The sequence below is a fragment of the Notothenia rossii genome, assembly GCF_949606895.1.
Source record: "Notothenia rossii genome assembly, chromosome: 7".
NCBI classification, from domain to species: domain Eukaryota; kingdom Metazoa; phylum Chordata; class Actinopteri; order Perciformes; family Nototheniidae; genus Notothenia; species Notothenia rossii.
This window is the reverse complement of record NC_136905.1, coordinates 11,715,827-11,741,172: the sequence shown is the minus strand read 5'-3', so window position 1 is coordinate 11,741,172 and position 25,346 is coordinate 11,715,827. Positions and strand designations below refer to the sequence as shown.

Sequence of the window (25,346 nt, the reverse complement as noted above, 5' to 3'; positions counted from 1 at the left end):
GGGCATTAGTCGGGGGGGGGGGGGGGTGAGTAAACATTCATCAGTTTGCTGAGCATATCAACACTGTTGGATTACTCTCTGGCTTGATGGTTTTGAATCTAAATGTATTTATATTAAACCTGGTAAAAACAACATGACCTTTTTTCTGTTCCACAAAGTCTTCATGTTATTATTAATATATTTATTAAAGGTTCATGAGAAGATCTTTTCTTCATTTGCATTGGTATAAAATGTAAAGGAATGACTGTTATACAATATTGACATACAGCTGTATCTGTATCTGACAGCAGCATCAGATCCTCTGCTTTTCAAAATGAAAGTCCTGACTGATACTTCGCTCTTTGGAATCGAGTTCAATCAGTGATACGACAATGTTTGGAAGAATGTGCTTTATTTAACAATTGTTTAGTTACAGCAGATCTTTGGAAATAAAGTGTCTTTGTCCCACATTGCCATGACATCAGGCATGCGTGTTTATAACTAAGGCAGAAAATAAAATTAACAGCATATCTGTTTTTTTCTTTTACACACTCCAAAATAACTAGATGTCCTATGTTTTAAGAACTGACTTATTCAGTCGTATAGAAGTGAGTTTTCTTAGTTAAGACAAAGACGTAACAAACAAGTAACAAACTTATATACATACATGTACAGAATAAGTTAAATTCTAAGAAACATATTAGAAAATAAGATTTACAGAACCAGGTACCTACAAATCATTGGCCTTTACGTTCAAGTGAACAAAATAAACAAATACCACATTCTTTAGGCCAAAACGCTGCTGTGACCTCGGCGTCAGTTTTCAGTTGAAGCTCCATCTTCAGGTTCATTGAGCTGCAGGAGGAGAGAGGCCATCTTTGTTACAATACATGATGTTAACACGCACATAAGTTATACCATAGCAACCAGCAGAAGCTTACCTTTGATTTAAGCTCTTTGTTTTCCTCTACCAGACGAGCACACCTCTGCCTTAAGTCAATCACTTCCTGCTGCAGAGCCTCAGAGTCAGCTGTCGACTGACCCGCAGAATTGAGATGCTGCTTCACAAATCTGAGAAGGAGTTGGTTAAGGGCTCTTAAGCGAGCAGTGGCCTCCATTAATAACATCTGCACTTTACTCTTTACCATGGTTGTTGATGGAGGGTTGTTGGTGGACTTGAACTTCAGTCAGAACTAACTTAACAAAGAGACCATTTCTGCAAACAATCAATGAATAGAAGGATACTCCAGGGCATTGTTGGGCTTTTCAGGTTGTTCATACAAAGCCACTAAAACTGGAAAAAAATAGATGAATAAATGCATACAGGAATTATGAACAATGCTGATATGGGCTTAATATAATTGCCTGTTGACCAAATCTAATAAAGAAAAATGAAATAAGTTGAATACTTGGTCTTTCTTACTTGGGTTCTTTGCCTAGTTATTTCCAAAATAAATAATAATCTAGACTTTCTTTTTTCTTCTATACTATATTTATGTTCCCGACATTTGCATTACTTTGCTTGTATTTGTATTTCCTCATTAAATGTTTGTTGTAGTCACCTAACACTAAGGCAAATTACTTAGTAAATAAAGTTGGCAATCAAACTTACTATAAAAAGTCTGCCATTAGATGATGAAATGTTTGTATTGAAAGTTGTACATATTACCCAAGTCCAAAGGTAGAAAAAAGGTGGCCTACCACTGGTAAGACTGTCAACAACACCGGTTTTCTCCAAGTATCTCCGGAACTGTTCCCTTTTGGAGTCAGGAGCCTGTAGGAGAAACATCATGGCATTGCATTACTAACACAGGTACAGGTACTGTCGGGTACAGTTAACTAAAAACCCCCATAGAAAATAGGTGCAAAAAAGCATTGATAATGTTTTAATAAAAAAAGAACAATAAGAAATACAAGATAAATATATATATATTTAATTTGAAATGTTTGTATTTAACTTTTATTTTATAATTAAGACATTTTGTAACTATTGTATATTGACTGTCAAAATGCTGCTGCGTACTATTTAAATGACTAAAACACTCTATTGGTAATTTACATGATGCAAATGTCCTGCTTAATATTACTTCAAATGTAACTAAACAACTAACAACACATACAAGGCAGCAGTACATTTGGTATATTGACATTATCTTTCATACGTTTATCCACAAACATTTACAAACCATATAATGAGCTGTCACAGGTGTTCAGGCGACTCACTGATTGACACCATGTAACTGCCCAGGTAGCTAATGTTAGCTCAGATAGCTTGCATTAAACTTTAGTAGACGAGTTTCTTCAAATAATTAATAAAACGCGACAGTAAACAAACTTACTCTGTAATGTGCCATGGTGATCAAGGGCTATAAAGTTGACTCTCTTCTTACAAATGGTATGTTTTTGTATCACGCTCGATAGCGCAAAAACAAAACGTTGGGACGCAGGTAAAGCACCAGAAAAGTTCAGTTTCGTTTATCGCCTTCTTTTAAGGAGCAACGGGTCTGGTGGGAAGGGTGATGCCTTCGGGTGTTCCTCGGAAAAACAATAACATGTATCGCACGTAAATTAGAGCTACAGTCATCACTTTACTTGAGTATATCCGTGTTATGCTACTACATTTAAAAGGGAAACAGGGTAATTTTACTCAAAATCTTTGTTTGCCTATAACAGTAAAATGCTACTTTATTCAACAATATGATATATACTATGTCACATATATAAATATAATTATACTCACACATAATGGCCATTACTTTTACTTTGTATACCTTAAATACGTTTGGCTGGTAATATTTTGAATGCAGGACTTTTACTTGTAATTGAGTATTTTGAAAATAATGTATTGGTACTTTTAATCAAGTAAAGCATCCTAATACTTCTTCCACCACTCTGCAAATCTACCTGCATAAAAAACACACACGAGGGAGCCAAGTAAATTCCGACATTTTACAGAGACCTTGAAAGTCGCTACTTCACTGAAGTGGTTACTGCCGCTATCTGCTGGTGATATTGCAGAACACTAGTACAACCCACTTTCTGTTTAATGCATTTTTACGGCAAATGTGATGCAGCAATTATGAGTTTTTGCTACGAACTCAAACAGATTCAAACGATTGTGTCAAAAGTGTGTATCTGCTTCTTATTCGGGTGATAGGTCACAAAACAGGTCTGAGGACTAGTCAGGTGACAGCGAAAAACCTCAGTAGAGTGATAGGTTGCTTAAACCAATCACAGCTCGTCTTTGAATTCAGTCAGCCAATCAGACCCAAGAGGTGGGAACAAAGGGCGAGAGGAAATCCTAAGGAAATGTGTGGGATCACGCTCGGTGTTTCCAAGTAGCTTGAGCGTTATTGACAAACTGTTTTCATTGTGTAACGGTAGCTTGTGGTGCACACCGTTCCTCCGACACAATAACGGGTGTAGTTACCGACAAGTAAGAGGGGGGGAAGAGGCGAACTGATAGGTCACAATGTCGATTCAGTACGAGGTGGAACAGCTGGCTGACAGCTACGGGGTTGCGGACTCGTTCCCCAAAGATTTCGGTTATGGTGAAGAAGAGGAGGCCGACATCGAGGACAGCCCGTCGCCGTCCGACAGCAAGCCGAGGATCCTGCTCATGGGTCTAAGAAGAAGTGGAAAATCATCCATACAGAAGGTAAACAGAGAGTTAAACTAGTAGCCTTTTGAGGCGAGCTTCCCTTCAGCCTTACACAAGTAAATGGGACGTTAGCCAGGATAGCTAGTTTAGCATGTCGTAGGTGATGTTAGCTATGAACCTGCAGATAGCTAGCCACATGAGTGGAATAACTGCAATTAAACTCCCTCCTGCAGCTAATGCCTAGCTAGCCTTCATTGTTAGCTAACATTTGTGCAGCTGTAGTGGTGAATTATTAACCAGGTGGACAAGAGCTCGCTGGGTGCATCCTTACTGATACATGGACATAAAAGCATGTGACTGTTTGGTTAACAACTTATCCAACATGCCAAATATATCTTAGTCCCACCCTCGCAGCTGTGAGGCAGGTCTGATGTGTAGCTCTCACATGACCCGACCACACCTTCCTTTCTGCAAGTCATAACACTTTGCTTTAAATCAGTGCACCTGCAGTGTGGCCGACATGCTCTCTAAAACATGGCTGGATAAAGGAGTTAGGGGGCCTCGACTGACCCTCCTCCTACCATCTCATGTGTAGCATGATCCCATTCAAGTCCAGAGCACCAGCCCTCCCAGGGTTTCCCCTAGCATATGTTATAGATAGAAGATGTGCTACAACAGCAGATCCTGAAGCAGTTTGTCTTGTGATCAATTTACTTGATAGATGAAGACTTAAACAATAATCACACTTAATACATATATAGCTTGCGCTGTGGTGAATAGAACCTGTATTCTCTCCCCTTCAGCTTGTATTGGTAGTTTCTTAAAGGTTTAATAATGCTTTTCAAAGCTGCGATGGTCCACCTTTTGATACAAAAGAAATGCAGGAAAATCATTATTTTAAAATAAGATTTTGACACAGGTTCCCTCTTCAAGACATGCGCACAAAATAAGCCTTGTAAACATCATACATTAGTGATATCAATTCAGACAGATTTGGGCTTAATTAAACCAAGTGACATGAAATGTACCTGGGGCTTTTGGGGCCCCTACTTCCCCTGTTAGTACTGCCTTTTATTTTTCGTGATCCATCTAACTCCCGACTGCAAGGTTAGCTGTTTCACTTAAATTCGTCAAGTCTACCTCTTTCTGACGGGCCCTGAGGTTGAATAATAGATGAGTAGCAGTGGTGCCGTCTTTGATATTTTATTATTTATGTTCAAAATGAAAAGGGGAAGTAGAATCAGACTGCATGTAGCGTGACTCGCCAAACCTCCTAACATTGCCTGAAGAAACAAGAGCAGAGAAGTTTTCTGTACTGAAGCGCACACTTGTACTGTTTGTGCTATAATCCACACCCGTCAGGTCTCAGATTAATGTCCCCCTGTAAGCCCCCGGTACCGGCTGGAAAGCATGTGATTTGGCTTTTTGCTGGTTCATTGACCTGTGACCTCAGTGGCCCACACACTGACTCCAAATTGAAGTAGAAAATAAACAGTCCAATGTCTTTCACCATCCGCCACGGCAGCTGGGTTTCTACCTGTAACTGTATTCAGTTCAAGCTTTAACCGCACTTCACTTCATAAAGCTGCAGTCTTACTCTCTGCTGTTTGAGCATGCCGCTGACACAGCAGAGGGATTTGTGGCGTTAAGATGAGTCTGCAATATTTCTCTCTCAGCGAGCGTGTGACGTCCTAATGATGCTTTTGAGATAGGATGACAAATAATTCTGGAATAACCTCTCCACTGAGAAAAAAAATTATTTTGATACAGGCAATTTTGCAAAATACAACATGGTCACATTTTAAGAAGACAAACACTGCAATATTAGAAGCCAATCATACTGTATGATGGTGAATCTATATACTGTATGCCCAACATGCATCATCATTTTATAACAAATGAGATGGAAGAATGTGAAACAAATGATTACTATATCCTCACAGACAATAAAACTAAGCAAAAGACAAAAGCTGACACGGGGCTGTACGCCCGATATGTTTGAAAATTACACAATATTTTCTATCCTCAAAACCCATAAGGGCATCCACCTTTCAAAAATAAAAGTAGCAAGGAGGATTTTTTTCTTCAGATAACTCAACTTATTAACTTGAACACCAGAGATTGGTTTTTGGCTCTAATATTATTAAAGTGAAGTACTGTAATCGTTGTATTATTTTCAAGCTCTACCAGGGCCAAGTGTTGTTGAATTCTGATGAGATTCCACCGTCACAAGCTGTATCTCTTTGTCTGAAAGTAGCTCTGTGGTTTTCTCATAACCTGCTCGTCCGCTTTTGGCATGTCAACTTGGCCATCGCTCTGTCTGGGACTTATATTTGGTACTTTTGAGCATCAAAGCATTTCTTTTACTCAAAACACTTTTTGGATTTCAGGTGGTGTTCCACAAAATGTCTCCCAATGAGACCTTGTTCCTGGAGAGCACCAACAAAATCTACAAGGACGACATCTCCAGCAGCTCCTTCGTCAACTTCCAGATTTGGGACTTCCCGGGTCAGGTGGACTTCCTCGACCCCACCTTCGACTACGAGATGATCTTCAGAGGAACGGGGGCTTTGATATTTGTCATCGATGCTCAGGTGAAAAACAGAAACAAAGCATTAATGGTCATAAACCTGAGGAACGGAAATGTGGTTTCACAGCAACACTTTTGGGGGGGTTTATACTGGTTTTAGATTCTCTGACTTGTGTTACCAGCTGGCTCTGCTTGTAACACAAGGACAAGTTGCTCAAAAAGTCAAAACAAATAATCTACAGTCTTCTCCTCGAATTTCGGTAACAACCTCAAGTTATAAGCTACATCAAAAGTTGCTGGGGACACCCCAGAAGAAAGCTTACCCTCTTGGATGAGGTCCAACTTGTAACGCTCTTGTTGCAATTCAGCTTCCCGCACCACTGTGGTTAACCTTAAACGCTCCATCTCAGTTTCCTGTTCACGAGCTCTAGCCCGGTCCTCAAGAGTACTTGCTCGTTCCTCACGTTCACTGTCTTGTTGGTACTGCGAGCAGCATTATTTCCTTTCTCTGTTCAAATGTCATTTCACCAAAGTCAAACAAAGAAAAACCTGCACTTCTCTGCCGCTCTGGATTTATAGCTGCCTTCTCAGCCAACTCCTCCTCGGAACCATCATCGACAGCCACTGCTGGCAGAACTTCTTGCAGTACCAACTGGGTCTGTAACGTAGTCACTATGGTGTCTTTACGACCCTGCTTTGGAACGTCTACCTCAAAATGCTCTGCAATTTTTAACAGTTGGTCTTTAGTACATTTTTCCAGCAGTTCCACACTGGGACACTTAACAAAATCTGTCAATGTAGCCATGATTATGCGAACTCCCTTGAACCTGGTGCATATCAAAAGATATATATTTTTTATAACTCTGGAATACCTCTCCCCTAGCTAACTGCCTACCCAATACTAACTATCTTGTCTCACCCTAGTCTTCATGCATGCCACAACAGGTGTTTTAAACACTTACTCAATGACCCGGTAAAGCCCCAGCGAAGCTGTTACTCACCAAGACAGCCACGGACGTGTACCCATGACAAAAATGTTGAATCATGTGTATGCACAACAATAACAAACCAACAAGCTCCCCTAAAGGAGATGTTGCTTATGCCTATCAGGAAAGGTAATTCCAAAGCTACTCCTTAATGCCCTACACCAGGAACAAACTGTCTACACAATCAAGTAAACAACTATCCCCTGGTTCTTGGATCCCGGACGAGACCCCATATGTTACAAGCTGGCTCTGCTTGTAACAAAAGGACAACAGTTCCACACAGGAGTTGCCCAAAACAATCATTTATTTATCCCAACGGAGTGGTTACAACCAACAATAAAACAGACACGGGAGCGGTGTCCTGGTGCACCGAGCAGGGCAGCTGAGCAAGAGCCTGTTCTGCAGAACAGGTGGGTCTCATCACTGCTGATTAGAAGGAAACCCCAGGTTACCACATGGACAACCACAGGGCTGTCACACTTGCTTGAACCCATATTTCCATTTCTTCGAGGTGAAAGTGCACACATAAAGAGAACAAGCTTGTATTTTTAGTTCACACTGTTCATGTAAGCCCCTTGAAAAGCCCCTGATAATAAACTGATGGACAGCGAGAGTAGCCATGGTAAAAACAATGACATGCTCTGGCTTTTATGTCAGTGCTCTAAGTGCTTTCAAGAAGTAATCTCAGCGATGACACAGCAGATGTGATTGCAGGGTTTATTTGTACACAACAAGGTGCATCAGATTGGATTAGTTTCAGCACTCTGTCACACGCTGATATCTGAGGAGACGTGTGCTGGTGTTGCTGTTTCGCTAGACGATGTAGCATTACATTTCCTCATTCCTGCTTTAAAGAACATTATGTCCGCAAGCAACAGATGATTTTTAGCATGTTGTCACTCTAACATTTTCAAAAGATGGGTGTGTTGATTTCTACTGTCAGGAATTCACTGTGACCTTATTGTCTATGGCTCAAATCCCAGTTTACCTCTAAATTATAATCTTTTGGTTTAACTAAAATACTGCTTACAATGTTAATCAAAGCAGAAGATCGATTAGAAGAGGGAGATTTCATTTTGAGGCATTAAAATATATACACAATCCTAATTATTTGTGTCTTGACTGCTGACGGTATAGAAGAAATAAAGGTGATTCATGATATGGACATTGATTCAATTTAAGAAGATAATTGTGATCTAAAATGGATTAAAAGGTACTTGTAGATTTGTTTTTCGTAATGCATTTTCTGTCTTTTTATGATTTCACTTCCTGATAATATGTCCATATTAAATGGGTGTATTAAGATATGACCTTTTCCTCCTCTTAGGACGACTACGTGGAGGCCCTGAGCAGGCTCCACCTCACAGTGTCCCGCGCCTACAGAGTCAATCCAGAGATCAACTTCGAGGTGTTCATCCATAAAGTGGACGGCCTCTCAGACGATCACAAGATCGAGACGCAGAGAGACATCCATCAGAGAGCCAACGACGACCTGGCCGACGCTAGTTTAGAGAAGCTGCATCTCAGGTAACCTTCATCGAACATGTCTTTATCATTTAAGAAGACATATTATATCCTGGCTTTCCACACAGTCACATGTTGGTATAGAAAGTATTTCTGATTCAGAGTTGCACACGCACACGCACACGCACACGCACACGCACACACACTCTCACACACACACACACACACACACACACACACACGTTATCTGCACATATTGCATCATAGTTTCCTTATCACTCCTCCATCACTGTAAGGGCTTGCAAATAGGCTCTTCTACTTTGCCTACTAACACCAGACCAATAAATATAAAACTAAGATAACATTTCATAACACCTATATTAAATGGAGCTTTATTCCGATTTGAAGTAACACCAAATGTATTGTTTTTACATCAGGGTGTGCTGCCTTTTCAAAAAACATGGATGCCCCATAGTGGTAGATCTTTTAAAGACACTGGGTCAGACTTAAAGGGTTACTATACGATAAAACATTTCCATGAGCACGTTTGCGACTTTTGTTATATTAGTCTATTTTCCCGATAATTAAGTCTGGTTTTAAGAAATGGACACTTTTTCAAATGTATAAAGAAACCTTCATACTTCAGTTCATCTTACGATATGAACAATTGAAGTTGGTTAGTTTGGGCTGCAGCGCCTAACGGTCACTGTTAAAGCCACGGCCTACCTTACCTACCTGAGGCTTGATCACACTTATGTACATATTGTTTAACCACAGCAGCACACAACATGCTTACAGTAAGACTGTGGGTCAGATTTACCCACATTCAATAAAACACATTGTTATAGCATTGAAAATAACTCTTAACAGTTTGGTACAGAAACTAATCTGAAAGCAATTCCCTTTAGAGAAACACCTTTACTTAACTTCACACTGAAGCTGGCCTAGAGTCAGCTCATCAGAAACATTGGTTCAAAGGACCTTCATTCTTACAGATTTCTCTCATGTGTTGTCTGCTTTCTTACCTTCATGTTAAACAGTCATTCATAATCTTGTTTCTTGCATGTTCCCAATAAAAGACAAGTTAATCCTCTAATGTAGCCCCTCTTGTGATGTCTCATGGTGTTTGGTGAGTTGTAACTGTGGTTGCTAAGTCAAACATATTAATTCAGTATTTCTCTAAAGACATCGGTGTTAAAACAACCAAACGCATGTAGGTGCTAATATTCAGCCAGTCACACCCTCACACCCTCACTGCATCACATATGTGTTCATTTAGTCAATAAGGCTGCATTCACAAACACTTTAAGGTGTCCCAACTTTCTCTGCACATGTCGTACAACATCATTATCACCCCACGCGTTTGACTTAATGAAATGTAGTCCTAGAGACGGTTCTATGGTAAACCCAGTGGTTCAGAGGAGGAGCTTAATGGTGGCTTGGTTCTGTGATGTCAGCCATGTTGGTGTCCTGCATTCTCTGTGTTACTGTGAGATTCCTCTTTGTGCTCCTAATGAACAAACATTGACCCGTGCTTCAGATACCAGAGAGGTTGTTATTCAACCGAGGTCTGACATGTTTAAGACTTGGAAAGAAGGCTAAAGTTCACATGTAGCGTTTGCTATTTTGAAATTGATCGAATTTCTGTCTGAGCAAAACGTTTTGTAACTTGAAGAAACAGCCCTGAGTAGAGCTCAACATGATTAATGGTGTAGGAACACAATGTAATTCATGAAAGTATTATCAATTGATGCAAGACACGGTGACATTTGTTTCTAATAAATCAATATATTTTGTATTATTTCCGTGTTCGATGTGAGGTTGGCTTTTTGCCCTTTTGGTCTGTAAATGAAATACCTCTGACATGTTTTGGATTACTGTTCACTTCTGATGACCGTGGTTATGCAATGACTTATCATGTCATCAATACATCATTCTAGATTAACAACTATAAGGGAGAATAAGCGATTGGTTGAAGGAAAGATAATGTGTTGGTTACCATTTTGATAATTGATGCAATCAGGGCTTTTGATTAAGTTAAAATGGCAGAAATCCCCTCAGGTTCCAGCCTGTCAAATATAAGAATGACTTTATTTTCTGTCCTTATTGTAAATAGAATATTCTGTGCTTTTGAATTGTTACAGAGACAAAACCAACAAGACACCAAGGGGATGTCATTCTGGGCTTTGGATAATAATAGTTTTTAGCATATCTTATAAAAACTAAATCAACTGTTTACTTTGTAACGCAAACAATTGTTTGTTAGAGCCCTAATCAAAAATAAACAAATCAATATTTGCAGCCTTTGTCCTGACACACTGTAGGAGCTTGTTGTCTGTCTGTCTGTCTGTCTGTCTGTCTGTCTGTCTGTCTGTCTGCTGCAGCTTCTCTGGATGTTTGTTGGCACACACTGCTCTGTGTTTTATGTCGGGTCAGATTGTTGTTTATTCCGGTTAGACAGCAGGAGCACTCCCAGATATATTGCAGAGCTTGTTCTGCACCGTGGTTCTCCGGCGCTTCCTTCACTGTAATGCATTGAAAGGTTGAGCTACCACAGAACATTCTATTGGCTTCCTCGTGATCTTTTTTATTTGCACATGTGGGTATAAAGTCTTAATCATGTGTCCAGTTTCATCATAGGAAGTCTCCTGCCAACCTTGTATTTGTATTCCTGTGAATCGACTTCAACACTGCAGTTAACAGCTCTTTTCTTCCATGTCATGTGACCTCGTGACTATCTGTACTTTGACTTGCTTTCATGTGTGTTTTGAGGAAGTAAGAAGTGTTTCCTACGAGTATCTGCTAATTCACTTCCTTGTTTGTGTTTTTTTTCTCATTCAGCTTTTACTTGACGAGTATTTACGACCACTCCATCTTTGAGGCCTTCAGCAAAGTGGTGCAGAAGCTCATCCCTCAGCTCCCCACTCTGGAGAACCTGCTCAACATCTTCATTTCTGTAAGTAGAGAACAGATATGGATAATGGTATTTAAACAGCTTATCTTGTTTTTAAGAAAAGGATCAATTCGTCAGGCAAAAAGCCTTTCGAAAAGTTAAAGAGTCTAAAGGTCCAGCTCTGTTTTGAGACCTCTGATGTCATGATTAAGCACTGAAAACACTTCAAAGAGCATTACATTAAACTCTGTGTCTCTGCCTTTAACATGACTTGAAAGATTCTGATTCATGGCTATGTATATCTTTCTCTGTTGGCCCATTTCCTTAACTGGATGATTAAAGAGGCGTTTAAATATTAAGTGAACACTTTATTTTGAAGCTGTGTGGAGTGAACTAAACCAAAGTGAAGCCCAGGGTAACTCTACTTATCCTAAAGAAGAAGTGGGGAATACGGAGAGAATCCTCTAACCTATATTTACATTTCAATATTTGTATTTATAGTTTTAAAAAATAATCGTTTGAGACATTTTGTTAGTGGATAGAATATGCAGACGGGTCAGTTTTTATCTGATCGATCAAATTTAAAAGCTAGCCCAATGAAGGTGCTTTATCACATTGATACAAATCTAAACCATAATAAAGTACACCCATTAAAGGTGGGGTTCACTTCAGAAACACTTTTTGTTATATTCCATGGAATGCTCTTAACATCCTGATAGCAATGAATATATTAAAGGCTTTGATAAAAAAATCCATTAAAAAAATGTCATCTGTGGAAGCCGTGGCGCTGTAAAAAGCACGACCAATCATCTGAGCCGGCCCGGCTTAAATAACTGGATGGCCTACCTGCCTGTCAGCCTTCCATCTGTGCACAAACTTATCTCGTACCCTCATTGGTCATGTGTGCGTTTGTGTGTGTTGGAGGAGGGGCTCTGTAAGGAAGTCTGAAGGAAGGGGCAGATTTTTTTCCGGCTGCGAACTTTCAAATTCTAGCGCACTCGAGCTGGTTTCTCCATTCTTACCTACCCCACCTTTAACATAACAGGAGTGACTACCACAGTTTAGCAGCATCACTCCATCTAGGGCTGTAAAAATAATCAATGTGGCATTTTTCAGAAGTGAAAATATTTTCTAAAAAGTGGTTTTCTAGAAACACAAAAAAAACTTGCCACATAAAAGTTGTAAACATTTAGATATTTAATGGTTGATTCATTCATTACAATTGAACATAGTCACTTCATTGATGGAATGGTTATTAAAGAAATTGCCCCACTCTCACTGTTGCCAAATTAGTATTACCTAGCAGCATTTGTCTTCACATCGCCCAACCCTATTGTCTTAATATCAATGTCTCTACCGTATAAAACATGTATTTATGTCCCTCCTCTCTTCCTCCTCCTCTCTGTCCTCCTTGTGTGCCCCTGACAGAACTCAGGGATAGAGAAGGCCTTCCTGTTCGATGTGGTCAGTAAGATCTACATCGCCACAGACAGCTCTCCGGTGGACATGCAGTCCTACGAGCTGTGCTGCGACATGATCGACGTGGTCATCGACGTCTCCTGCATCTACGGGTGAGAGTGTGATCCGTTCATCATTAGTAATGGAGGTCAGAGTTGTTAACGGGTCTATCTGTCGTTCAGATGCAGATTTTTTTTTCCTTTTTTTACAGGCTCAATGTTTATTAAAGTGTTCATGCTTTTAAGAGCCGACTTGCAGTACCTTTTTTTAATTTGGTTTTAAATACAATTGTACTTATTCTTGTTTTTCTGTCCTGTGTTTATTGAGTTTTGGAGGTGTTGGGTTTTCTTTAATCACAGAATAATGTGTTGCTCTGTCTTTGACCATGAGGGTTAGATATGTTTTTTATTTTTGTTTGGGGAAACATTTTTATTTTAAATGATTAACGACCTACGGAACAGTTTCTCTAAAGTAGATAAACATTTTAAATAAAGAATAAAGAACTTACATTTTTAATGATTTTGAAGTTATCAAATAAGAAGCTTTCATTGAAGCAAAACTCAATTCATGCATCGCTTGTCTTCATTCATCCACATGCACGAGCTGTAATTAAACCCACATTTCCCCTGCCCATCACGGTGTTCTTGTGCTTCATCTGGACAGTCTGAAGGAGGACGGCAGCGGCAGCGCCTACGACAAAGAGTCCATGGCCATCATCAAGCTGAACAACACCACGGTGCTCTACCTGAAGGAGGTCACCAAGTTCCTGGCCCTGGTGTGCATCCTGCGGGAGGAGAGCTTCGAGCGCAAAGGTAAACAGTCTGGAGCGAGGTGGACTTCATTAGGCTGATGGTGATGTGGCTCTGATACTTCCCTCTGGATTATTCTAGCATTACAGAAAGTGTTTATTTACTTTTAGTGTATGAAGTCAGAGGAAAGATATAGAAAATGTGTTTTAATTAAGTGTATGAAAGGGGGAAATGTAGTATTGCACTTATGGACGATAACGAACAAGACAGTTTTGGGAATTAATATTAATTATACATATATTACAATTAATAGTAAACGCCACATATTTTATTTTGATGCAAGGCTAACATAACCTTCAATGTAATGGTTATTTTGTTATTGTTACAAGTATAACTGGTGATGAGTCAACTGCATCGGTGCCTCTTTAACTAGTTTGTGTCTGACTTTGCCTGGGGGACGCCATTTTTAGTTTGGTGGGTTCTTATAAATTACATTATAAAATAATTTGCATAAATTAAGTGACTATATTATAAGGCGTTACAATGCAATACAAGACCAGTCCATAAACTTCAGCCCAACTTCTCAAAGGGGACCAGTCGGATCTTTATTTTATGTTTCTTTCTTCTATTTCACGTGGATGTTGCTCTCTTTAATTGTTTATTTTTTAAATGTAACAAAATAACTTGTTTAGGTGGAAGAACACTTTAATATGGGGATGTTGGAGGCATGGAAATCATTACAAAACGTTTCCTTTAATATACTACCTTTCCTCACACTAGTGTTGGTTTGCAATGCATCGCAAATGACATGTAGGAGCCTAACATGACCAAGCACATGACGCTATGAACATATCAAATATATTTAATGAGGGCTCCTTTTTTGTTTTTAACAAATATTATGTTTTCTTTGATATTCAGGACCTAATGTTCCTGTAATTCAGACTCACAAAAGAAAGCAAAAAAACACAAAATGTCCCCCACCACAGCCTGTTTGGTGGTCATGTCTGTCCCATGTTTTTGAAACCTTATTTGTCAAAATGTCATCATGCGTTTACTTAATTTTCTTTTCTCACCCCTTTTAGGATTAATAGACTACAACTTCCACTGTTTCCGGAAGGCCATCCACGAAGTGTTTGAGGTGGGGGTGACCACGCAGCGCGCGACAGGCTCCCAGGCGGCGGGCTCGCCCTGCAGCAAGGCCGTCGCTCTGAACGGGACGCCGCGCAACACTGTCTAGACACTGATCTCAAGAAAAAAAACAAAAAGATGCAAAAAAAGAGGACAGAAAAGGAAACAAGCAGAGAGTACTGAACTGGGGCTCACAGGCCACCAACCACAACCCCTTGCTCCTCCCAGCACCCAACGTACTGTGAGACAGCCAAGAGTGTGTCAGACAGCTCCAGCCAAGAGTGTGTGTGTGTGTGTGTGTGTGAGAGACAGCACAGCGACCTGTCAAGCTGGAAGGGAAATGCACGCACTTGTTTCTGGGGAATTAGAGGCACTGTTAGGAAGTGAAAGAGAGAAAAACTGGACAGGGAAAAAAGTCCAGGACCTTTCTTTGGATTTCACGGTCAAAGGCTGTGATAATTAGCTGCTTTGTCCCTCTCCACGGACAATGTGAGGAGGGAAAACAAACCCTTGTTGTGACCTCTTGCTTATGGACAAAGCTTTGATGTCAGTTTGTAGGAATCTGTGTGGAGATGACCCCACCCCAGCCACTTCTGTGCTGATAGGAAAAAAAGGTGGTGGATGTGAACTGCTGGTCCTAACACTCGTACATGTTCAGAGATGGCCTTATGGAGATGAAGCTTGTCTGCAGTGCAAGCTTTCTCAAACCACCACTCACCTCACCCTACCTGAATGCTGCCCGAAACTCGCTTTTTGGTTTCAATTGTGAAGGGAAAACAAGGTTTTTTGAGCAGACTGAAAAGGGATTGCGTTGTCCATATAACTGGGTCTCGTGTGTGTGTGTATGTATGTATGTGTGTATGCAGGTAAATATGGAAGTATGTTTGTGTGTGTGTATGCAGGTAAATATGGAAGTATGTGTGTGTATGCAGGTAAATATGGAAGTATGTTTGTGTGTGTGTATGCAGGTAAATATGGAAGTATGTTTTTGTGTGTGTGTGTGCGGGTGTGTATGCAGGTAAATATGGAAGTATGTTTTTGTGTGTGTGTGTGCGGGTGTGTATGCAGGTAAATATGGAAGTATGTTTTTGTGTGTGTGTGTGCGGGTGTCAATGAAAGGTTTTGATTGGGACCTTTTTACAGAAAGAGTTGATGACCTTCTCATAACAGCTGCTTAGCATATTAAACTCTTCATCCGTGAAAGTAACTTTTCTGTGCGCTCCTCTGAAAAAAATTGACTTTATGATAGATTGTAGAAAATATTTTGGTTGGAAATTTGAAAATATTCCGAAAAAGCACTGCCAAAATATTGAAATGACTTGGTTTTAACTTTGTTGCCATTTATTTAGAAAAATTATTTGTTCTAAATACGGTAAGAAATGTTCGGAGGATAATATGAACTGGTTGAAACTTGCATGTTTTTCCTCCTACAGTTTCAGTCTTGCCCAAAATGATTAATTCTGTTTTTGTATTTAGTTTGGCTCTGTTCAGCAGGATTCACAAAAACAAAATGTACCCATTCCAAGCATGCATACATCGGTGTCGGCTTGCTCTCAACCGTCACAGAAAGAAAACCATGTGAGAAAGACGAGTAAACAGATAAACAAGAGAAAGACCAGATGTCATTACTATTGCCACAACGTTAAGATGCCTGTTTGTTTATATCGGGACTGATGTATGGAAACCCTGGCTGCATATAAAGACCTGAATGTCATGTTATCTTGATATATTTGCGCAGTAAAACATGTGCAAAAATATTCATGTTGCAGATTTAACTCGGCAGACATTATTCCGGTAACTCTGTGAAACTGCTTCTTGAAACAGACCCTGAGACCCTCTTAATCTAGTCATTATTAGTCACCTGAAATTAACACTTGCACATCAGAACTGTGATGGATGATTGATTTTATGTATTGTGATGATGATATACTATGTGAAATAAATGAACATTTTAATTTTCAGTTTTTGTTCGTCACTGAAAAAGTGGGATATTGGGACTTGTTGCTAGGAGATAACTTAGAGGAGATTTAATTAAGTGCTCTTTAAATGGTCACACTACAGGCACAATGTTTTTTTTAATTCACTGGTCAATATTGAGAATTTGGGCTGTTTCGCTTCCTAAACATGTCTTATTTCAGACAGTTTAAAAAAAATAATCCAAAATACTACTCTTTACATTATTCATAAATTCTCCAAGTTGGCCTCAGTTGCATAGTTCAACACTCTGAGACAACTTGTAATTCATATAAAACACGTGTCTTGTTGTAAATACTCAACTGTGAAAGGTGAATAGTTAAAATCTTTTACCCTATTCACCTGGATTATCCCCCTAACATATAATCTAAAAGCAAACACAAGATGGCGCTGTAGGACTATTCCAGCGTTCCCACGGTGAATCATTATTCATCTTTCCCCATTCACCAAGTACAATAACTGTTCTCATACTTGTTAAATTGACAGTTAGCTGTTTTTAAACCTGTATTCTGAATTTTACAGCCTGTTAAAGTACGACTATAAACGACAGCAGCTTCTATAACCGCAGTGAGCGGGAGAGAGACCCCATTTCATTTATTGGCCCTGCAGTATGACTATAACAATAGAGCAAATTGGATTATTCAGTATTGATGTAACATGAGCTTCGGCTGGCATAGGATTAGTAACAAAGTGACGTTTATATTTCCTGGATATCATTATGTTAACAGTCGAAATGTGCCTTTTAACCTTTGCATAAATGCTCCAAATGGTATTCGCAGAGTCTATAACCTATCACAATCACATCTGATTGAAAACTACAGTAATGGGAATAAATCACAACAATGATATACTTTAATAATAATACAATTAATAATGAGAGAAAACAGTAATGCTGTCAATTAAATGCAAGGTGCTCTCTTATTAATACATTTGGTGAAAATAGACCTATAGTATATTTCCAACTATATCAACTGATTGATTGACAACGACATCAAGGTGTTCACACCACACTACGACCACACGAGGGAGCCAATATCCTCATTGGCATTCTGTCAATATGTAAAAAGTGTCTCAAAGTGTCCCGTCCAATCAAATTTCATTTTTCTTTTCCTAAATATTCGGTCCAATGGCGTCCCTCGCAATTGCACTCCGGTAAGGCCGATCGCCATTCGCAGTGCTTCTCTGATGTGAAGTGCAATGTTTATAGTCAGTTTAGTTGTGTTTGCTGTTGTCTTTATGGCATTATGAGTGAGAAGAGGAAGGGAGAAAAGAAACCCCCTCACTGGTTTATAAAAACAACTCTGAATAGCTTCGCCATGCAAGTTATTCACCAGTTAAGTTAAATAAGCCTCAAAGCTACTGTCACGACCCATTATGTCGGGAGTAGGCGAGACAGCTAAACACCACTTCCACACAATTTAGATGCAATAAAACACTGACAGCTTTTTTATCCACTTCATTAAGCCAGTAATTTCTTATAAAAATCTCCCGCATTAATCCTGGCCATGGTTTCCCTGCGGTTCCTTAAGCTCTCCTCCAACCTTAGCCGCCTTGCTTTGATGCTTACTCAAATAGGCGCTAATTTGAGATAAATTATGCATCCTCATGTAGACTACCCATGCCAAGGAATATAAAGTGTGACACTCTGAAAGATGGTGAATTAAAGCAAAGTGTGATATCTCCACGGCCTAATGGCAGATAGGTTAGACCTGTCAGACTGATGCTTTGTTGATCTGCCAGTCACTTTCTGTTGGGAGAGGTCATGTTTGTGATGTTTTGAAGGTCATTAAGGATCAGCGCACTGGGCTTTTGAGGAAGTTACTCCAGAACTATTCAACTTGTATCTTGGGATAAAATGTATGTTTTTGTTTCCACTTAATAGAATAGAAAAAATAGACACAAATAAATGAATAAATAATCGTGGTAAAGGCAGAGGTTGTAGTGATGACAGTGCAACGAGATACAATTCAATATCGATGTGCATATTTACACGTAGAGTCTAAAAACGTTAAATGAAAAAATAAAGGAATTCAAGTGTTACAACAGCAGAAGTAAAAGAACAGATGCATAAATTAGTATATTTTTGACATATAAATACATCTACAACATACAAGTGAAGGGGTACAAAGAGGTATCAAATATATTTAAAAAAAATAAACTCTACATTTGCAAAAAAAGATCAAAAATAACACTTGAAGCAGTGACATTTAGTGTTTAATAGTCTTTAGATATAAGTGCAACCAGCTTAAAAACAAAAACATCTTCAAAGTTTGAGTTTATACGGCAAAATGGTTGCTAAAGCTAATACAGATGGCAATATGTAATCCAATGCCAGTTTAAATATACAATTTCAACATTATCTTGAACATCTTTTAGCATTGTCCCCTGTTCATTCATAATCTAAGCGTTTATTTAATGGCTTTAATACAATAGCACCGGCAGGCAAGGCTGAATTTAAAGAGATTTATAAAACAGACAATGAGACAGAATGTCCATCACACTTAAGTCCAGTTTCTAATCAAGAAATTGTTAAAAAAAAAAAACATAACTCAACATGTATATGGACTTTAGGAGCACTCGCATTATTTATTAACTACTCAGTGACTTCTTGCAATCTCTAGATGGGGCTGTTGTCTGCGGTTTCAGCGTTTGTCCCTCACTCCTCTGGCAGGGTTTCTGCTCCACAGTGCAGGCAAAATGAAGATCAACATCACACACAGATTTAGAGCTAGAGGAAGAGGAAGACTGAGGAGAAGTTGAGGAACCAGTAGAGAGAGAGCTGCATGATGTACAACTGTAATTTGGCAGCGTAGCAGCTGGTGAAATTGCCTTGCTTTATCAAAGGCAACCCTGCTTCGCCCCCTGTCCCCTAATAAGGAAGCTTAACCAATAATGAAATAAATCCAGCATAACATACTTTTGCCAGTGTGTGACGCTCACTTCCAGTCCACCCTTCATCTTAGATGTCTTAGTATAATTACAACAATGATATTGCCATTACATTCTTAATAAAACTCGGTGCATTATCTCCCATCTTTACATTTTATTAGGCATGCTTCTGAGAGACGAGGGGAAAAATGATGAGAGTAAGTGAGACGTCTAAGATAGGTGACGGATGTAATACAGGCTTCATTTGTTATACTGTAAGGCAATGCAGCCTCCGAGTGTAATTATGCAGCAGGGACAGGGAGAGGTGGTGCTGAGATGGACAGTTTAGAGAGCTCTCAACAGCAGTTTTCTGACAAGTTAATGTCATCTCTTTCATTCTTTACTGCTGGAAAAAAGGGAAACATTATACAGTGTCTAGTTCAAATGAAAGGGACATAGTGCAGTGATGACATACTTTGATTTCAAATCTGTTTCTGTGATATTTTCAATGTAACTTGTGATTTTTTTAGTCCCAAACCACCCAGTAATATCCCCATGGGTAAAGATATGAGTTGTTCCACTTAGATATTAGTGAACGTTACAGTGGCAGCCAGAGATTCAGATTCAGCTGCTGAATTTGGAAGGATTTGGATATTCTTGAAAGCAGAAACACAAATAATGAGATACTGTGGGCCAAACATACTTGTGTCATTTTGATGTTCTTCTACTTCCATCTGTAGAAGAGGAATTTCTCTGACATATTTCTTTCACTACAGTTCTTCGGTTAATAATGTTTTTTTTTAAAATAGGTTTTTATTCTAGATTAATTGAAATCTGTAAGAGCTAATGGGATAAGTTTATAGACAGAAGAGTAAGCATCAACTATCAATAATCCATTAACTATAAATACCAATGTTTCCCTTGTTCAGGCCAAAGTATTAATAGGGAAATTAATTTTCAGGATCATCTATAATGAAAATGACTATGAAGTCTATGTGGTTGATTCATTTATGAAAAACGTTTGAATAACTTTGTCAGAAAACATCATTGATTACAAGTAGTACACTTCAAGTCATATTGAGGTATCAGAAACAAATATATTGAGCCTGCAACACCCAATTTCTCAAAGAACCTTTTTAAATGTTCCCATTTAGCCTTTACCCTCACGGAAACCCCAGAGTGAGACTGTTGTAATTGAGCTGCAACCAAAACACACCTGCCTTTAACTCTTCTCCCTTTTAACTTCACACCTTTCGAGCTCTACCAAAACTCCTCTCCTACCCTAAATCCGCATCAGAGGGAGGAGCTGGATACCGACAGGAGACGGGAAAGGATAACCAAAGTGGGAGTTAGAGGAAGGGACTGGCGTCTCCTGTATTTTCTCGCTCAGGCAGCAGAGCGTGGAGCGGAGAGGCCAGTGGGCCAGCAGCCAGCTAATGGGGACCAGCAGTGAGCAGGGGCCGGGGACATGGCTGACAAAAAGGAGCAGCGACAGATGCCATTATCTCAGCCTCATGCAGATACAATGGAGCTGGACGACACAGGGCCTGACACTGACAGACGTGCAGGAGTGTGTGTGTGTGTGTGTGTGTGTGTGTGTGTGTGTGTGTGTGTGTGTGTGTGTGTGTGTGTGTGTGTGTGTGTGTGTGTGTGTGTGTGTGTGTGTTTGTGTGGAGGGCCTAAGAGAGGGAACAAGTATGTACACTGTGAGGTTAATGGAACACGATAGAGGAGAAGTGGATTATAGTGGAGACTCACATTTTTTGGTAACACTTGTCTGAGCTTTTCTGCACCCTATGCAAGCATGCATGCAAGCGTGTATATGCAATTGGAGTGTGTGTTGAGTACAGCCTACATGACCCTGTCTTGTTACAGAGAGACAGCCAGATCAGTCACCCGTCACTTGCTTAAAATTCAGGGGCGTAGTGAAACACACATCCCATTTGGTTCCAAATTTCTCTGGGTGCTACTCTTGACCTTAAGATATGCAGCAGCGTTCACTTTCCCCCAAAGGATGTTCTGGTCATTTGGAGAACCAAAAAACGTGTCAGGGTGGGGTTTCAGAGGGGGGGGGAATAAGGGGAATTTGGCGATGCGCTTAGCAGGATTGGCAAAAGCGGAGAAGGGCTGTTAAGCAGCAGTTTTTTGGAGGGATAAGAAATGTGAGCTTTAGCCAGTGTAGTGCGGTGACATGGGACAGTGTTATTGACTGTGGCGGCGCATGCTGACAGTGGATTGTCAGCCCCTGCAGTCATTTGCCAGACTGAGCGAATGCAGGGATCAGAGTTTTTGGAGCTTAGAGAACGAGAGAGAATAGATGAAGAAAGTGAGAAAGAGAGGAATGGCAAGAGGGGAAAAAAAGGCGAGAACAAATACTGGCAGACATACAAATGCTTCAGTATACATATAACACACACACAGACACACACACCGAGCTGTGGACGCCCTGCTGAGTGTCTGACACTGATGCTGCCAGACTAATCAGGGTTCTCTCTCTCTCTCACTTGCTCATTAGTGTTAGAGAATAAACCAGACAGTTGTGATGTCATTGTGACGTTGTGTCTTGCTGTTGTGCCCGTGTTCGGTGGGAGAGTTTGGAGTGTTAATGCCTAGTTTTTATGGTGCTCGAAACAGGTCAATGTCCTACTTCTGATGGCTCCCCACATGAACATATTGTAACTTTTTTCTTAGTAGTGGTTTACTACTTTCTGCTTGCTTTCCTAGATCGAAACTAATGAGCCAAATTAAGACACACACATAACTTAGCTTGCTTTTAGAAGCTTCAATATGGATTTCAAAGATTGACAAAAAAGTATGAGAATAAAAGCATTCAATGACCTAAAACCAACTCTAATCAAGTTTAGATGAAGGCCTTTAGTTTACTGTCAACGCGACCTAAAAGATTGCAGCGACTGAGCTTCAAGGGAACAAGAACGTGAATTTAAGAAAGAATAATGGGGCATCTTTCAACAACACACCTTTTGAACAGATCACATGATCGCATAAATATCTGACGCTCGCCAGTGACCATTTGACAAATCTTAACAAGTAAACTACACAAACTTTGCATTGGATACAAGGATACAGAGAGGACTAGGTGAGTTTAAAATAGAGGTCTATCAAAACAGCAGAGCAAATCTTGATTTCATTGATTGGCAAAGTCTCTGAAACTCTGATGGAGAATAGCCCACCCTTTTTCTGAAAGATATTTCCTGTGTGAAATTTGTATTTGCATGTGTTGTTTCTCTTTTAATTGCTCACACGTGAACTGTACTGTATGTCCCTGTCAGACTGAAATCTTTAGTTGTACAATTGTATTCAAATAAAATTATAAATATTTGTATTCCATGAGTAGTCGACAAGACTGAAAAGGAGACAGAAAAAAACCCTCTCTTAACCAGTTCATGATATTTCAGCAATACGTTTTTCAACACACTGTCGGATAAACAGCCTTTAATAGCCTTTCCATTTATGTTTGGCTTTTTTATTTCTTCTCTTTACATTCCAGTCATGTCCTTTAGCCATCTGAGTTTTATTTTCCTTGATTTATTATTCCTAAAGGGAGCAAAAAGAGCACAAAGAATACTGAAGTAGCTGCTATTAAAACAATAAACAGGCTCCTTGGTGTTGAACGGCGCCAGGCAGTAGGATTGTGTTGTAATAGCTGTCAAAAAGGCCTCTGAGAATTTTTTTGCACAAGTGGACTTACAGTAAAGATGATGGAGTGGACTTGTGCATAGAGACTGAGGGGGGGTGTAATGCTACAGAACATTAGAGACAATGATCCTCAGGTCATGTACAATCCCCAGGTCCCTTGCCCATAAAAATAGAGGTTTGTGTTTTAAAAGCACTTCGAACTATAAAACTGATACACTGTGGGAGTCTGCAGGTCATTTAAGTTATATTACAAGTGTCAAAAAAGTATTAATTATTCTGAAAAATGCCCCATCTGTGACTGATATGTAATATATTTGAGATTTATTAATAAATAGGTTGCATTTGATTGTTTTATATATTTTGTTAATGTTTAATAATTGGGTCAAGTGGTTTCCAAACAAGGGGTCAGGTCTCGATAAAGGGTCACAAGATATACCTGAGGGGTCTTCAAGATGATTAATGTGGTAGAAAAGAAGAAGAAAGTTCTGCAACACAAAAGTGAATCAATTAAAAAATGTAATCTTTTTTGAATTGATCTGGGGAATATAGTATTAATTAGTTAAAGTTATTATTAAGAACATTATTGGCTAATTTTACCTCATGTTTGGTATCTTTCTCTAAAGTAATGGGCCGTAGTTACATTAGTACAAAAATAGGTTAATGTCGAATATGGGTTGGAATTGAAAAATGTAGCTCATGAGTATAAGTAAAGTACCAGATTCAAGTTTCATCTTTCAACCACTCCTGGACAGAAAAGTACATTAAAGTGAACATTTTACATTGATACAAATTAGAGAATCAGTGGACCTTGGTGGTGTCAGATGATGAAGGTAGGGAGATGTTTTGGTCTCAAGGGTGAGTCTGAGGAAAAGCAGTTGTGCTCAAAATGTCACATAGGTGAATGAGCATTGGAGATACAGCTGTGTGCTATTTATTCTTTTTTCATATTCAGATTGTAAGGGGGCCAATCATCAAGTGGCTGAGCAAGGAAGGGAAAAGTCGGGGATCATGATTGTCATTGGATGATAATTATGTGCACCCTTAAACCTGGATGCTAACTTGTTCCCTAAAAAACATTTGGAAAATTGGGTGTGATTTCATTCTCTTACTCCTTCCTTCTTTCCATCCTTCCTTCCTCCCTCTTTGCCTCTCAGTCTGGCAGCCATGCTAATGACCTATACTGTCTGACCCGGCAGTTTCTCAAAACAAAACTTATCAGCACCGAACAGGAGTATGGGCACACAGACACACACACATACATACACACACTTGCATACACTCTGTTACTATTCAGTGTAGACTTGCTGGGAACCTGTGCTGAGGTCCAGATTGAAAATGTGCTAATGCATTCAGAACACAGGTGAGGCCAGTCCTCTCCTTTTCTGTAAGCCACCAGTTGGAACACCAGCCCCTATACGGTAAGCTAGAAAAAGGCAGGGCACATTTCATTTGCTGAGTAATGAGAACCATGGAGCTCCAAGTCATTCCCACACACACATGCTCGCACACAGGCCGGTCTGTGGGAGTGTGTGAAGCAGCGTAAGTGTCCAGCAGAGTACTACCAACACTGCGCTCTCCTGATGGTGATGCTGTGTGAAGTGCAGAGCTGTTCGACACAGCTGCAGCTGCCCTGTATTCAAATGGCTCCACAAGACTCCAGCACGCCGTCTCTTGGTTCTTATTAGACTCAGCCTCTCACTCTTTTTGTCTCTGTCTTATTTCCCCCAAAAGTATCTCACAACTCCCTACACTCGCGGCATCCCACTTATACATTGCCTCCCTCCGCTCTTTACTTCTCGACTCTACATGTCTTGTGTGCTGTGCTCTTGTGACTGTTAGGCATCAATTTGTGGCACAGCACAAGGGGAATAAAAGAAGATGTGGAGAAAAAGTTTTGAGGTATTCTTCATTTATTTACTGACAGCCTTCAAAGAGACACGTGAGAATTTGTAGTCCTTTATCTAGTATCTTTTATTTCACACTGACTTATGCTTGAAAACATCTAAATGGGATCAGTGTGCGGATTCTTATAAATGCACAATATTATACGGTAGCATGT

General features: G+C 39.7%; 2 protein-coding genes across 2 annotated transcripts; one reads left to right on the top strand and one right to left on the bottom strand.

Annotated features, from left to right (window-relative positions):
- Positions 1-374: 374 nt before the first annotated feature.
- On the bottom strand, positions 375-2,473 carry LOC307045561 (c-Myc-binding protein-like). Its single transcript, XM_079691295.1, has 5 exons — positions 2,319-2,473; positions 1,681-1,753; positions 1,225-1,273; positions 921-1,050; positions 375-834 (listed from the first exon to the last, which is right to left on the bottom strand). The coding sequence occupies exons 1-5, from the start codon at positions 2,331-2,333 to the stop codon at positions 796-798; spliced, it is 306 nt and encodes a 101-aa protein (XP_079547421.1). The 5' UTR covers positions 2,334-2,473; the 3' UTR covers positions 375-795.
- Positions 2,474-3,243: 770 nt separating this feature from the next.
- rragca (Ras-related GTP binding Ca) lies at positions 3,244-16,749 on the top strand. Its single transcript, XM_079691282.1, has 8 exons — positions 3,244-3,637; positions 5,971-6,174; positions 8,424-8,623; positions 11,402-11,516; positions 12,882-13,024; positions 13,575-13,723; positions 14,743-15,690; positions 15,857-16,749. Exons 1-7 carry the CDS (start codon positions 3,452-3,454, stop codon positions 14,895-14,897), a joined length of 1,152 nt encoding a protein of 383 aa, XP_079547408.1. The 5' UTR covers positions 3,244-3,451; the 3' UTR covers positions 14,898-15,690; positions 15,857-16,749.
- The last annotated feature ends 8,597 nt before the right edge of the window (positions 16,750-25,346 follow it).